General features: G+C 35.2%; 1 protein-coding gene across 4 annotated transcripts in view; it reads right to left on the reverse strand.

The window, feature by feature from the left end:
- The window catches only part of LOC134531042 (ecdysteroid-phosphate phosphatase), a 97,592-nt gene that overhangs the window by 45,763 nt on the left and 34,131 nt on the right, over positions 1-17,698 (reverse strand). For all 4 annotated transcript variants that reach the window (XM_063366535.1, XM_063366534.1, XM_063366536.1 and 1 more), the window contains 3 exons: positions 16,724-16,862; positions 13,056-13,125; positions 5,532-5,676 (listed from right to left, as the gene is read on the reverse strand). In XM_063366535.1, the coding sequence (XP_063222605.1) occupies positions 5,532-5,676; positions 13,056-13,125; positions 16,724-16,862 (354 nt within the window). The remainder of the gene's footprint in view (positions 1-5,531; positions 5,677-13,055; positions 13,126-16,723; positions 16,863-17,698) is intronic.

The following is a 17,698-nucleotide window of genomic DNA, read 5'->3' on the forward strand; positions in this document are numbered from 1 at the left end:
AAATACCATAACAAATCAACAATGTGCAAACAATTGCAACAAATTAACCTGAATATGAGTATTACAATATCTTTTTAACACTATAACATACCATTACTTTTGATATTATTATAACTCCTTAAAATAAATTTACAAAATTATAACCCAAACATTGAAAAATTACATACACAAAATTGTTTCAATTCTCCATACCAAATTAAAAAGTAACAAATCAATCTTGCACAAAGAACACAATTAACACTTGATTATAGAGCAAATATAACCTTCAACAGGTTATACCGACACTACCAAACATTTCATTGGAATTTCATGTTCATTTATCATTTAAAAAATATGCTAAATGTTCACTATAGTTAAGTGTCTTTAGTCCAACATGGTAAAATTCTTGATCACCTTAATTTGTTTACAAAATCAACATAAACATACTTTACACAATAATCAAACCTTGTACAGTTGATTGTCCATAAAAATGTTGTTATTGAATTATACAAAAAAAAATAAAAAAAAGTACATACACAACCTGCTTAAATTTATTAATTTTTTTAATTTTTTTTATTTTTTCCATTCATTCTTCTTATGCATCGCCCACTGCATTGCAACCCCATCCAATTTAGTGATAAACAATTCTACCTGTTGCTCATCCGAACCCTTCTCACATTTGGTAACAAATTGTATCGGAGTGACCCCTCGATCATCTCCAAAAAATTTAATCACTGTCCCTGCAAAAGTGTTCACTTCATCTACAGTCAAAACTGAACCTCCAATGCTACCCAGTCCATCCCCTCCAATCTTACTCAGCCCTTCCTCGATTTCCTGTAAACATTCTCTACCCACATCATACCTAAAATTCTCCAACTGGCCACACACCTTTGAACTTCCTGTAAACGTCCTTTCAACATTAGCTTCAAAATTCTCTTTGACTTCCTGAATTTTCTTTTCATTGTAATAGATGTTTTGGGAATTCTCATTTACTTTTGACTGCAAATTTGTGATATCCCCTTGATTTTTGGTGATTTTGTTTTGTACACCTTCATTATGTTGTACAAGTTCGGAAATTTTATTACTATGTTCCTGAACGGTTTTACCTGTTTGTGTTAAATTTATCTGAACTTGATTCACTGTTTTTTCACATGTGTTTAACCTAGACTGTACCTCCTCAATCTGCACTTCACAATCATTTACTTTGCAGACACAGGAAGATATTTGTTCATTAAGATCATTCTTAAGTGCATTAAATCGGCTCTCAACTGTATTTGTTAGTTCTTGTCTTACTTGTATAATTTCTTGTGTAAGTTCCTGTTTAGTGGCATCTAATTTTTGTTCCATTATATACCTGAATTCAGTCTGACCTTGTGACATGTTATGCATCCCTTGTGACACGTTATGCATCATTATCATTAATTTTTCTAACATTTGATTAGACATACCTGAACCCCCATAACCTCTACTGTACTACCATTTGCTGGCTGTTCCATGTTTTCTAACTGCCCCTGTATCAATTCAATATTCAAATTCGGGTCGGAATTTCCTGAAGTTTCAGGAAAACCCATAAGGTCATCCTGACTGTCTGTACTCATTTTTTTTATTATTATTATAAATTACCAAAAAACGTAAACAACCCTTGAAAAACACATTAACAAAAAAAATCTTTAAAACAATGACAACTACAAATACAAAAATTTAGACTATAAGAATGTAAGTTTTTGTCCAATTTAGACTTGCTGTTTCCGGCGATTCATCCCTCGTCCCGCGAAGTACCGAGATGATTTATGTTGCTGGAATTATGTCCCACGATGTTCTGCGAAGCGCTGTTCTACGATGTTCTACAATGTAGTTCTCGTCGCATTCCTTTCCCACGATGTCCCGCTATGTTCTTATACGGTGAATGCTGGCTTCTCACGCTCGTTTTTGTTTGTTGATGTTTACAAGTACGACGCGAAGATCACACGATCCACTCTCGAATCACTCGTTCACAAGTTATAATTTTGCCGATGTTCCATAAGGTATTACCACTGTTAATTTAGACATGATTGGCTTTTACTTTATAAGTTTTTACTGTTTTTCCTGTTTTTCCGAATGTTTACTTTATTATCATCAGGCAGTGTCTAAATTCGTGCCCCACGTTGGGCGCCATGTTGTTACGTTGTATGTTTTTGCCCGGCTAAGCACACAGAGAAACGTAACAAAACAAAACAAACAATGTTCCTGAGGTTCTGCGTTATTTGGAAATAAAATAGTTTATTAAATTATCTTTGTTTATTTCTTTAAAAAAAATGTTTTTTCTCATTGTTACATGGCCTAATTTTACAAATGAATTTTGTTAGAAAAACTTCGTTACTTGCACAGTTTTTGTCTTTTCTTATACAAATTTTAACTATGTCTTTGAATTTTGATAGGATGAGGTCCAAATACATACCACAGCACCATACATCTTGCCGTTGATGGTCGAGGAGTCTTGTCACTCGCCAAAGAAAAAAAAAACTTAGTAATGTCCCTTGGTTAATTACATAACTCAAGGTACCGTCGATCGCGGACCGAAATCACACGAAGTCGGGCCGATGCCGACGCCTAGGGCCTAAATTTCTAGTTAATTTGTCCGAAAAAAAATGAACTTAGGTTGAAAAATTACGGCCTGGCCCCAGCCCCTAGGCGTTAAATTATCTCTTAGTAATTCTCCATTTGTCTTGCGAATTGCCGACGACGCGACCGAGTTCGGCGACGATCGAGCAACAAGTGACCTGGTCGACGAGATTACCTTCCCTTGTAAAGGTGAAAACAAGGGAGGCAACCCCGTGGGCCAACTGACCAATCAGCGCACATAATTCCAAAACATGACCATATAAGGAAATTTATACGGGCACATCACTTGACGCCAGGGCTCGCCCTGATTGGCTGGCTAGTGGTAGCCTCCAGAGACCCTTCCAGACGGTCACTACAGCTGTGCGTACAACGTGACGCGTAAATCCCCAACACGCATTTACAAAGTGAAAAATAGCTTTCTGGCGCCAGAGTGTCGCGCCTGTTCGCTCTTCCTTCTGTACCTTCCAGACTATTCTCAAAATATTACACTAGCAATATCCAATAGAATATAAAATTACCCAAAAAATTCAAAAACAATGTTAAAAATTTAGTAAACAAAGTTGAAATTCATACCATATTAGAAACTTTTGTTTAAAAATGATGTCCTGTAAAATTATAATCTATACTGCTTTAACCAAAACAATTACTGAAATTAATTATCAAATATCAAAATTAATTATTACGAACTGGAATTAACCCTCAAATTAATAATTAAGTATCTCAAGGAAATAAGTATTTTAAGGCTTTCCATGAAATTTAACCAAAGTAATTAATAACAATTCTTAACAACTCTGAACTATCCTTATCTACATATTAAATAATTACTATCTTTCATATCAAAATTATTCTTAATCAATATTCTTATGACCCAAAAAAATATATATGTATATAACAAATCATCATTTCGCAATGCTACATATTTTTGATTAATGAAAAAGTGAATTTATTAAAAAAATAACTGGACATACATAGTCTGTGAAGCATATAATTGTTAACAGTCTATGAAAAAAAAAAAGGGCAAATTAAAATTAATTGCAATTGGGTATATTTAAATAGATGGATAGTGTCTCCAAAGTGGAAGTGAAGAATAATAAACACTTCACTCAAGTAAATGTTGCAAACTTAATGCAGCTTTAATGAAATGGTTCCAACTTAGGAGAAACAAAAGACTTAGGATTTCTGGAACCATACTAAATGAACTGATTATTCAGCGAGTGCAACATTTTACATATGTGTAGTACCGTAAATCCTCGAGACATGGACAGGTTACGTTCCCGTAAATTGTTCATGATGCAAAAGTCCAATAATTAAATCACGTTTCCCCATAAGGAACAATGTTAGTTTCCCAGAAATGCCTGCTTTCATTATTCGACTATCTATCAATTCATAATAAACATATGATTATATATTGACATTTAAGAAATTCAAACCAGCATATAATAAATGGTAGGAAACCTTATGTGACGTAACACCTTAACGGCCAGCTCTTGATTGGCTGGGCTACGTGGTGGGATGGCGAGTCACAGCACAGCCAAAAAATCGAAACCTTGTCAGCGTGGATAAAGCAAGCGTGAAGTTCGTAAACAGATTAGTTCGGTGACCTAGTCAAGAGCGCGGGTGAGAGAAAGACGAACATGAGGAAGTGAGAGTGCACGTGAAAAGTGGCTGTTTCCCATCACGTGTCCCTGATGCATGGCATCAGGGCCAGCCTGTTGCGTAGCCATTATCACACAACATATTTAAGCCTAACTCTGACAAACAGTAAGTTACGTAGAATTAAAGGCATGCATAATAAGATTTCACTGAACGCAACAAACTATAAAAAATTAATCTGTATATTTTGGGTAAAAACACCACAAACACACAGTGCCTGTACAACGAAGGGCTAATAGCCGGGTACAAAACTGTTTGGAACCGAATGGCTTTTTTACCCTCCTTTCTTACAGGCACAGGAGAAAAGATAATGCTGACACTCTTTTAAAACAGTTGTGTCATTCTTCGATAACAATAAATTATGCATGTATGCAAGAACTATTCACATGTGTATGCAGTGCAGCGCTTGGATATGAGTGTATATACAGAATATTCAAAAAGTAGCAACCCTGCCAGTTCGTAAGTTGCGATACGGAACTGTCCGAAGTAACGAGTTTGGTTAAGGGCCACAAAATATAGAGTCCGTTATAAAAAAGTTCGCTAAACAAGTGTCTATTAAACGAGGACATACTGTATTTTATTATTGGATATGTTGATACATTGCTGGATCTGGTTTACAAAAAAACTAACAAATTAACATACATGCCAAGTATACAAACTACCTATATTACGAGTTTATAGCACCATTTATCATACCACTCAACCCTTATTTCACAAAACCCGAATTTTCTCACAACCGGAGGCCATCCCTTACCTTTTCGGTTGAGGAGTGCTCTATATTCTGCATTACAGTGATGAAAAGTGTCATTTTATTACAAAGAAAATACACAAATTCTAAAGAGAATCCTTCTTTATAACATTTTCTAAGACACATTAACAAACATTTTGTTAAGTGCACTTTAATTTGGTTTTTGTAATCTTTGTTCAGGTGGCAGCTTGGTAGGAGAGAAATACAACCCTGAGAGCATGTTACTTAACACCTGCTTTACATCATGGTTTTAATCCATGCAAAGGCCTCACCACTTACATTTATGTTTCATTTTTGCTATTACCATCAGTGCACTACATAAGCTCGACATACATAAGATGTACACAGATATAAAACTGCTGTTCTGTCATACCAAGAGACTAATAAACTTGGAACGCCTGACCATGCAGTGCATCCCAGTGATGGCACAGCTCCTCAGTGCGAAGCAACTCAGCGGCCCCGGTGCGTCGAGCGAGGGCTGGAAGAACAACTGAACTGGCTCGTGGAAAAGTTACCATGCAGCAACCTCGTCTGAGTCATGGCACGCCACCTTCTCATCGCTGGAGTCGCTGGTGGCATCGGAGGGCTTGCAACTGTCGAGCACGTCGCCCAAACCCACGGACGGCTGGTTCTGCTGACCCGACACGGGAGACGCGGCTTCCTCACAGCCCTCCAGCTCGGTTAGCTTCACCGTGCTGCAACAAAACACACACTACACTACCTAGACATAAGAACCACACACATAGCACATGCTTATCCTAAATTTAGTATTTACCAGCTAATGCCCAGCATGCAATGCAATGCCTCAATCAATTTTTTTTTTTGTAATTTTTTGAAGACACATATACAAAGCATCTATATCTCTATCTATATCTATATCTCTATCTCTATACACACATCTCTATCTATTTCTCTCTCTTCTACTCTTCTCTATATACCTATATCTATATCTCTCTCTATAACTCTATAAATATCCCCCATTAAAATTAAAAATATTAAAAATCTATGTTTTTACCTATCTGTATTTTTATCTAGCTTTTTACTTGTCACAGGCGTGACACAGGTATATAAAAAATGTGCATACTCAAATGCTATGTTCTGTAAAAAATGTCAAAGCAATTGGTGAATAACTTTCGGAGATTTAAGATTATGAATAAACAAACATTTATTTATTTATTATATTTTTATTTATTAATAAGTAAAGACCAAAGGTGAAAGAGCAAGGACACCGAATATTTACAAGCAACCTCTTACATTAAAAGTTCATCATAGAGGCATTGCAAGCATATGAGTGGATTGTAAAGCAGGGTGGTTTAGTAAAACATAACATATCATGGAAAACCTACTTTTAAGTTTTCATAAAAATGTATTTTTAAACACAAAAATTTATTGTGATAATATTTTCCATTCTAATATCAAGATAGACATTTTAGTACAAGGAAATAGACTTTTGTATCAAAAGGAAAACTTGAAAATGATTTATTATTTATTTGTAACATGCACACCAACAGTTGTGGAACTTAGGTGATGTGCACTAAATACAACTATAGACAATGCATATAAACAATACACACAAACCGGAAACAAATATACATAAACACAAGTAGAAAAAAAAACTGCAGGCAACAATAATGATGGACATAAAGAAAGATCAACATACAAGACAAACTACAGTATAAAGCAAATGGAAGACATACTGAACCAATGATAAATTATTAATTTATTAATTACAAAATAAAATTATAGATGTATTCAAATGCAAAATGTTCCAAATTGAATAAAGGAAATTCATCTAAGATCCATGAAGAATTTAACTCATTGTTAATTTTTCTTTATTAAAAATAATTATTTCAAACATAATAACAAAAACAATTGAAAAATATATTTATTTATTAAAATTGATATTCAACTGTATCATTAATTTTACTGTATAAGAATATTAACATGTTTATCAAGGTTGTTAAAGTTTGTCATTAATCTATAAAGAATGTTGTTATTCAAAGTAAAAAACATGGACTGTAAACTGCTTTAAATTGTGGTACTCTTAAATAAGTATTATCGAATAAGAATATGCAATTTGTTTTTGATGTATAAAAACTATGTACAAAGAATACATCTAATAAATTCATACACTCATTAAGCGGAAATAGATTAGGTTTTGTAAAGTTTATTTTGCATATCTTCTAGTTTATCACTGTCAGATTTAATAATGTTGTTTCAGAGTACAGATCCATACTCCAAATTTGTTTCAACTAAGAAAAATAAAGAGTTAGTATTGAATCAATGCTTGAAGCATAATGGGTTATGAATTTAACTAAAGCTAAATAAAGTACAGTTTGATTTAGAAACTATGGAATTAACACGTTGGTGAAAACATAATTTACTATCAAGTATGATACCAATTTTCTTTAATAAACAGAGTATAGGCAATTTGAGAATTATTTAGTTGATGATCATAATGTGAGGATACCCCACACTTTCCTATGTGTAGATATGTATGTATATAGAGGGCCCCACTTTGAGGCGATAGATAACTATGTGGGGATACACAGCTATACTTAGCTACTACTATTTAGTTAAACTTGAAGTGTGTAATACTCTGGGTGGTCCCACGTTTGTGTAACATAAATATGTGGGTATACTTGTGTGCTAAAGGGCTTAACTTTGGGTTAGACAATTAATTAATTATGTATGTTAACCTCTATGTAAAAGGCCTGTGCTTAGATAAAAATCAATTTGTATATGTGTTATTCCTACTAGGCCACTGTTTAGGTATTTACATAAAACACACAGTTGTGATGGGTAAATTGTATTAACATATAAAACACACTAGTAACTTTAATTATTTATTAATGAAAAATATATCTCAGGTTTATCATAAGAAAAAAATATTAAATTATTTATTACTTTCAAAAATTCCTAACCATTTGTTGGCACTGCAGAACACATATAAATTAAAAATGTCTGGAGTGACGATGCGCACATTTATATACTAATAAAATGTATTTTTGGTTCGGGTTCGAAGATCTCTTACACAGGTTCAGTTTATACTTAGGGTTCATATAAGTTTTACCTCGGCTAGATAAAATGACTTAGGTCGGTAGAGCTCTGAGACTCTCTCATCAGACCACTGGGTGATGACAGTTGTGTGGAAAATAAAGTATCAAATTATATTCTCGTAGTTAATATTTACAATAGTTCAGTTCCTCAATGTTTATTTTATAAATAGGCCGCAAAATAACGATGTGTGGATGAGATACATGATTACTAGCGAAATGGAGTAACTGACTAACATTTCTTACTCATGTATATTTTTCACTCCTATTAACTTTATCTTTTAGATAAAGCCCTATTAATACTTATTTACGTCCTAACAATACAATTTATTTTATCATCCTTTCATGCGGATGCCTATATTTTTCTAGCTATATTTCAGGATTATTATTTGTCGACGTCTTGTAGGAGTTCATTCATAAGCAGGCCATTTCATTCTCTCTAAAACTTCTTAAATTAAGTCCTCTTAACAATGCGTGACAGATTTTAAACTACGGCTCCTGATTGGTCGAGAACTAAGGACAGTTACATTATTTAAAGTCAAAAACATTAAATCCGCACGGAACAATAGCGCGGAACACAAAATCTTTCATTAAATTAAAATAAGTAAATATTGGATTAACATTTTTCATTAAATAACAACGGTGTCAAATTAACCATTTACCATTAAATTGTCAATAGCTCCTTAGAGGGGCCCTTGCAATTGTTTGTTTCAAACGTGCGTTTCTGTCCATAGAGTACCAATTACATAGATATACACATTAAAAATATAAATACTTTTCAAGTAATAAAATTATTTACATAGAACAAATAAATATCAATTAAAATAAATAACTTCGTAATCTGGATGGGAAACATATAATGTTACGGTACAATATAGAATTGGTGATTGTTTCCTGGTAAAGGAAATTATATTTGTTTTTTTTTCTTGTTTAGAGTTACCAAATTCAAATCGCACTAACTGGCAATGCTAGTAATATCACACTGGAGTAAATAACAATTGTTTAGAGAAGTAATTTTTTGTAGAATTTTAGATCATCAGCAAATAAAAGACTTGAGGAACATTTTAAAACCTGGCTACGTCATCAATAAAAATGTTAAAAAATAAAGGAGATAAAGTACTCCAGACGTAACTGAGGTACTCCAGATATTTCAAAATGATTAAGGATTTACAGTTGTTTAATGAAACAAAGTAACATTGATTACTTAAATAGCTGGAGAACTAATATAAAGAGTTATCATATGAACCAATGTTTGAAAGTTTATCAAGTAATAATGAATGATTTGTCTAAAAAATAATAGTGTTAAAAAATAACAGTGGTAATTTTGGTAAAAAATGTTCTTCATTCTGTCTTTAACATATGCAAAACACAATATTTTACTCTCTTCTCACCATCTTGTAAAAATTAAATAGGTATTTAAAAAGAACAGACGTCTGTCAGCTGGAGAGTAACACAGCCAACCTAACCTGTCAGAATGACGCATGGGTGAAAGTCAAATACTGCTGCTCAAGGGTGACAGCTTTTTTGAAATGCCATTAACTCAAATTGAAGCCCAAAATTGGAAGGTAGAACCCACTAAGTACATAGAGTCGAGCAGCTATAGTAAAATATAAAAAAATAAAAATAAAAAAACTGCTACAGGAGAAATATTAGGTTACTTGTGCTGATAATTTAGTTTGGTTTATTTTACTTACTGCTCACAGTAGATTGATCGAAGAAATAATACCATAAAACAACTGAATAAAGTGTAAGAAGAAACCACATCAAACTCTATCACTTCATTTTTGTCAGCAAGAAGGAAAATAATCTAGCAACCGAGGTTACTGCCCTACTTACTTTGTAAAAGACTTTATTAAATATTATAATGTTTTTATAATCAGGAATAATAATCAGTTAAGTTTTCTATGATTAAGTAGATAACAAATTATTATGCTTTTGAAAAGTATTCATGCAATTTCAACATGTTTTATTAACATATTTTCCATTAATTTTTTGCTGTTTAGTATTTCTGATGATTTGTTTACTTCATTAGTAAAAAGTCATCAGAAGGTAGTTTTACTTAATATTTCTTACTCATTGAGTTTTTATGTGATTTCATGTACTTTTTTATATATCAATTGCAACGGATCTTTGTCTGAAAACAGGCTGATGCAATAGTTTTGCCAGTTACATCATCATTAGAGAGAGACAGATGCACTTTATGCATGGGATGTATATCATGAGCGAAATCGCAAATCATCACAGTTTTAACAGCTTAAAAGTGTTTTGTTAAAGGACAAAATTGTAAGCTAAGCTGTGATCGGTTGTTAATGTAGCCATGAGTCCAGCTCCTTCCAGCTGACAAGCTGGAGTCATAGGTCGCCTGTTAGTCGGTACTTGGGCATCTGCGATACTAAGAGCGTAAGGGGTGGCTCGCCAATTTAATATATTAATGTAGTGAAGAGAATAACTTCACACCTGTGGTCCGAGCCGTGCTGTTAATAATATTGTTTTGCCAACTTTAAGCTAGAATTTTCAATCACAGGTGGCAGTGTAGGACCAGGTGAAGTCATTTTTTGGTAAATCAGTGGCCACACCGAGTAGGCAATGGTATCTCTGCCATTTGAACTGTGAATTGCAAGTGACCGCTGGATTTTCGTCAACAAACTGTACGTAAATATTGTGCCCAACCAATGTGTTTTGAAAAATGTATGTTTATGTTTTTCTTGATGTAAATGTTACTGTTTAGTAGAATTGTAGCCATGTTCAATGTGTGATGCAGGAAAAAAAAAATTAATTTCCAAACTTTATTAGTTAATTCTTTAATTTTTGCACAACCATTTTCAAAGAAGGCAGCCTATTCTATGGAACTTAAATTTTTATCTGCACCCAACAAATTTAAGTGATTTTATGTATGTAAAATCTAGACCAATTATGAGTTAGCTGGAAGTTTGGATTGTAGCAACTCTATATATGTGACTAACATGCTACAGTTTACAAAAACTTCAAAAACTTTCAAATTCAGTAATGAAGTGATGTTAGGGATACCCTTGAACAATCAGTCCCATGAGCCAGGAGGATGTTTAGTTAAAAACATGCCAATAAGCCGGGTGGTTTGGTGGACATAAGGTGTTAACATTCGCTGGTATATAGCATAAAAAGATAGAAACATGGGGGCATATGATCTTATGCACTTTAGAGAGGAAGGAGGACAGTACAGAAGCAAAGTCAGCCAAGAGATTTCGTATGACAGCCAGGTGGAAAACACACCACAGCAGGACACCTACAGGAAAAGGAGACAAAAAAGAGGGGAAAGATGCGCAGGAATATTTCATTGTGGTGGAGAGAGGTGAAACCTACACACCCAAAACTGAAGAGTTTAAACTGTATGTTGCAAGGAAATGCTAGGCAGCATTCTTGTTCCCTACGAAACATATGTAGCATGTCTGCTACAGCTCTGGCCTGGATAAGGTTTATGTTGGCAGAAATGGTAGATTTTTTATATTTATTTTTTGGCCTCCCTGGTAATAGGAGTTATTTTGATTTACGTTTGTTATATTTGGTTTAACGTAAAAAATATATGAAACTGTAATTTTTATTTAGTCTTCTTAATTTGTTAATTTTAATGGACTTTAGTTATTATATTGGTCTGGAAGGTTCGAGAGCATCATCGATTGTATCGCTCCGCGGCGAACGCACGTGGCGGAAGAGCTGTGTGTCTGACGTCAGCGGACATATGGAGTGGGTGTGACGTCAGGGGACGAGTGATCGGGAGTCGGCCTGTGGGCCTAGCCGGTGGCGGACGTGTCGAAATAAAGCGGGTTGGGCGTGGTGATGCTTCCACTACGAAGCGATTATGAACGGCTTGCCCTTTAAACGGTTGGGGAAGCCGTATACGTAGGACGTGAGTGAGCGATGAAGAGGTTGGTGAATATCGCGAGCATGTTTTAAGGAGGAAATACGTGCGTCGACGACACCTCCGAACCAGTATGACGGGAACTCGTCGCAGCAGAAAATCGCAACTACGGCAACGTCTAATGGTGATGGTTCGCCATCATTTTACGCTCGTGAGTAACTGAGTGTACCAGGTGACCGGACTTCTCGACGTGGAACGCAAGTAAGTGCCAGCCATGCCACCGCCCCATTGACCCTTTTTAGTCGCAGCAAGAAATGATAAAGCGTGGATTTTCCAAATTTAATTAACTTACTACGCAATCTGATTGTTTCAGCAGTTGGTTACTTTCCGCGTGCAAAAAAAACTATACGCGACAGACGTTGAAGTGAAAAGACCGTCAGCGTTAGACAATGACTTAAACTGTGAAAGGCCTTTTTGTTTTAAGCCAAAATTTTGGAACTAGATAAATTTTTAAGATATTTATTGGGCTGTTAATATGTGTTAATATGTTGTTACATTACGCTTATCAGATGCAAAAGTTTATCCTTTAATATTTATAGTTGTACTATGCCTGGCGCGTCAGAGGTTGTTTTAATATGTTATATATATATATATATATATATATATATATATCTATAGTTAATATTTTTTTTGGGGTATTATATTAATTTTTCGGAGCTCCGAAGTATAAGATCAGAGTATACCGTTGGTAGTAATTGATGAAGTATTTTGTGTATAGTTTAATAGAATTTTTTTAATATAATACAGTATGTATTGGAAGTGGTTCGCGCCGATTTGTGAGAAATCCTTTTATGATATACTTATCTAACTATTAAATGGTGCCATATAAATTTCTCATTTTTTTTATAACTTGCTGTCCCCTCTCACTGTTCATAATCTTACTAGTAGTGTTGTTGTGTCTGCTATCTGTTTGGATTCAAATATTTTTTTTGGGGGTTTTCCTGCGCTCGCGGTACGAGTCATTAGAGCTTTTTTACGGTGTGGCGAGGCGCGGGAGTTGTACGTGTTGGCTAGGGTCAGGGCCAAAACGTTACACATATTTGTACTAGCCACTAACATTCAGTGAAGTAGTTCTGCACATAACGTCCTGAAAAACATGTCAAACTGTCACTGCACAACTTACCGGTGAAGCGTCCAGGCATCAGACTCGGCAGTTCTCTCTGTGTAGTTGGCTGGGAGGTAGCCATTGCAACCTGTGGTTTTAAACAGCAAAGAATTAAGTGAGGTTGTAACTTTAAAATAAAACCCACTACCTCACTTTCAACCAAGGAAGCTTTCCTCTTATAAAAGTTTAGATAAACATAAATGAATAATTAACTTACATATTATTACCGAGACAGAGGAAGTATACACATGTACATGTCAACATGAAATGTAACTTTAAATAATATGTAAAGGAGTATACAAACATTGAGCTTTTAGTAAACTGTGTATTAACTTTTAAGCTTAGTACAGCACAAAGTGACAATAGACCACCTTTGAAAGTATTAATATCTTTATACTGATATGGCTCTAAAAATTAGAGATACTTAACTTACAAGAGGAAGCTACGACGTTCGGATTACCGATTTTATTCAAAATTTGTACACTATTAGTAGCCCATTAAGACAACATAATGTGCAAGTAAATCAGGAAAATCGCAAGAGAAGTTTTACGCATCGAATATGTACCAGTGCGCTGTGACCATGCGTGTGAGATAGCAGGGGTCGAGTGGTTAGCATTCAAGCTCCATAATCGCTGAATCTCTGAATCGAGTTATAATCACATTTTTTTTTAATTCATTTTTTTTCAACCCTGGTCATATTCTTTTATATATATTACAATTAAAATGTAATAAAATAAAAAAAAAATACATGTATTTGCATAAACTTTAATTGAATTTCCAATTTTGTTTGTCTGTTCACTAATGTTTATTATTACAACAAAAGTTCATGCAAATACACATATTTTTTTACTACTTGAACATTATGTTGTCCTAATGGACTACTTAAAGTGTACAAAGTTTGAACAAAATCCATGATCTGAACATTGTAGCTTCCCCTTGTTAGTACGTTAAATTTACGGGGGAATGCTTTTTTATTTGACTATCTAGACATTAAGGAACAACGCCGTCAGCGAGACACAATGAGGAAACACGCTGTCAGCAGGAAACAGTTAACAGGGCCATCAGGAGCAGGAATCGAGGTAGGAATGTTTGCTAGTGATAGCACAAAATAAGCCGCTATGACAACAAAGATGTTTGCCAGGCGCGACCAAAGTTGGCGACCTTCAGAACAGCTGAAGTGTACAGGGTTAACAGGTCATTCAAGCAGAGAGAGGAGGGAGTAGTGACACAACAAGAGAGAGACTAGATCAGGAATGGGAGGGAGAAAACTGACAGCAAATCAGCGACGAGGTATAATTGATATTGACATACCGGCAGAATTTGCATTGTTATGGTCCACAAAAACAAACTAGGTCAGGGTGGGCTTTTTAAGCCAGGAAAATTAGTCAGGCAGGGTCAGTCAGTGAGAATCCACACTACTTCATATCCAGGAGCCAGCATCGGTGAGTTACCCATCGTAATGGTTCAGCCCTAGAAACTAAACACAAGAGCCAGTAAAACAATGTAGTCTAGAGTACAGAAAGGAGGGACTTCTCTCCTCTAAATAAACTTCCCCACCATGAAAACTCTGTCGCACTGTTATAAGTTAAGTTAAACTTTGTAATTGTTAAAGTTTGACAAAGAATTTAAAAATAAATCAATACATAATTTAAATTTATTTGCTAGTTTATATATTGACATGGCCACGGCCTAACTGTCCTTATGCTAAGCGGGGGTTCGCGTCGATACATGTACTGAGATAAGTTTGTGGGCGCCACCGTGCAAGGGGCACGGACCCGGGAGAGGCTCTCTTTCAGGGCCGTGACGTTGCGCATGTGAGGTGTGATTTTAACCCCCATAAAGCCAATCCTAGTACTCGCCACTGGTCCGCTCTCAGCGTCGGGTACGCTCTTCACCTACGCAGTGGGCTCTTACGGCGTTCCACACGCAGTCACACTCAGGATGTTGAAATAAACAAATACAAATAAAATCGAAATTGTATGTTCTGGTTTATTAGTTGCTACTTCGCCTACACCTTTGATTATATTACACAATGCCTGCAGCACGAATCGGTTCACATGGTGCGACCTGACCACGTGGTCACACTCTACAATTCGGTAATTAGCATAAAAAGGACCATAGTGGTCACTCATACAATTATTTAAACAGTCCCCCCGACCGAGAAAAGCCCCGAGGAATTACGAACGAAAAATTTAAAATGATTAAGATTTAACGGAATTACTTAGCAGTGCTGGCAAGCGGTGAGGTCCCCGGGGTGTTGATGCGTCTGCTCTCGGTCGGTGCTGGCGAAGGACTGGGCTGAGCTCAGGGCTCACATGGCGTCTAATATGGCGTCTTCACGCCGAACCAATTACCGTTATACCTATTTACGATTACGTGCCACAGGAAGCTACAGGAAAAACATAAAACACTCTTAATAATTAGATTACACCTAACGCATGATAAAAACCATGATAAAAACTATTAACTAAAACTACAACAATTTTTTATTCATGATAACCAGTCCAGCTTCGGCGGACTTCGGTTCGCCTCGTGCATGTTCGGTACGTCTTTTTGTTGTTTATGCCTTAACTAAATATTAATTACTTAAAGTACATAAAACACTCCCGGCTGATCTGCCATCACACGCCACTTGGGGAAAAATAAGCACAAAGAGAATTACAATGTTCGTCTCTAGTTAAGGGGTGTGGTGCACTGCTGGTACAGCGCCCTCTTGACGTCCGTGGCGCGCTATTCAAACACAACCACCCGACTACGTACTCAAGACGGAGCGGCTGCCAGTACGGGAAGTGGGTCGGGGGCGAGGGGAAAGGTGATGGAGGCTGACCAGGCTTCTGGGGCGCAGGCCCGGTTGACGTCAATATATACATATCTATATAACTACAGATATACATATGTTCTATCTCTCCCTATATCTCTCTACCTCTCTAATTGTCATATTTGTTGTCGATATTGATTGTATGACTTATATTCACATTTCATTAAATTATTCATTATTATTACATCATTCATATTTGCTTTTTTCATATATATTTCACCAAACTTCCTTCTTTTTTAATCCATTGCTAATTTAATCATGCCTTCATTATTCATCTTTATAAATAAAAATATGTTTGTTTGCACAAAATAGCTAAACTCCAAAAGTTCTTCACCGATAGCTTTCAAATTTTGATACAACGTTGCATTTGTATACACATGTGGTTTTATATAGTAAAAAATTAAATTTTTTTTAAAACATCTTAACTCCTGATTGCTTTTCACTGATTGCTTTGAAATTTTGACACAACATTGTTTTCATATACACCCGTGTTTTTATATAATTTAAAAAAAAATTAATAAAAAAGTGCATATGTAAGGCAGTACAAGTGATAAGAAGTGAAATTTCTTTAGAAATTCAAAACTCAACTCATAAGTGCTCTCTGTATATCTCTTTAGCGTCAGAAACATTTCCAAACAATGCTTCACGAAAACGTAGCATTAAAATTTGACCTTGAATTTGTAATTAAAATTGTACTCTCATTGTGCCCAAAGACGTTTCACTTCAAAAATTGTGAAATTAAACATATTAGAAATGTAAGCTTACTCTTTTCTTTCTTCTTCATTCAACCGGACTGAGCCACAGCAATGCGTTGCCGGCACAGCTAGTCATTAACAGGTAAATGATTGTACGAGCGGGGGCAGCGAACCTGTGAGCCAGGAGGTTCCCTCCACCCAGCCGTCGAGGGAGTCGACCAGGGCATCTGCGCTGATGTAGATGTAGTCGCCCGTCCGCAGCTCCAGCTCGTCCGACTCCCGAGGCGTGTACGCGTACAGCACCTTGTGCACCTGCGTGGAAACCAGGCGGTTACAACCCCCTGCTGCAGGGGTGGCCAACCTTTACATAACCAGGGCCAGCTATCAACATTTGAAATTACAGCACACCCATTTTATTTTATCAATAAACTTTAAAGACAATGGTGATGTGAACACTCTTCAAAATACGATGAAACTGTTTTAAAGGAACATTCATACTCTGATATAAATCATGTGATGTAAATAACCAAATTTGAACAAAATCATGCAACACCACAATAATTAATCACTTATCAACACATAATTATTTTATAAATTTAAAATAATAATCATCTGTCACTGTTATGAACTGTGTGTTGCTGCTGAAACAATATTAACTAACATTTTCATTGATTGACATGAATTACAAGAATCACATACAACAGACCAATATAATTAATAAAAAATTGCAAAGGACAAAAAAACAAATCAACGTAGACCTAGGAATTTAGAGAATAATACCCTAGCATCCAATAATCAAAAAACAATGACAAAGTTGAACAAAAAAACCATAAAATTCATATATAGTCACAATTAATTTAGAATTAAGATAAAAAATTAATTTTGTTGTACTTTCTGTGATTTTTGTTGACTCACTTTATGTGGAAAACATCCAAAAAACAAATTTAGCAATTACCTTATGTGATTTTTTCATCACCAATAAGAATCATGCAAATATCTTTTTTGATTGATTTTAAAATGCCATTATAGTTTGTAATAGAACAAGAGTACAAGCAAGTTATAATCATTACAGTAAAATCACAGTTCTCATCTATGATAACTGGAAAATATTTAAGAAAATGAAATTTAAAGACTGCAATATCTCATTT

This window comes from Bacillus rossius, chromosome 3, assembly GCF_032445375.1.
Source record: "Bacillus rossius redtenbacheri isolate Brsri chromosome 3, Brsri_v3, whole genome shotgun sequence".
In the NCBI taxonomy this organism is placed as follows: Eukaryota; Metazoa; Arthropoda; class Insecta; order Phasmatodea; family Bacillidae; genus Bacillus; species Bacillus rossius.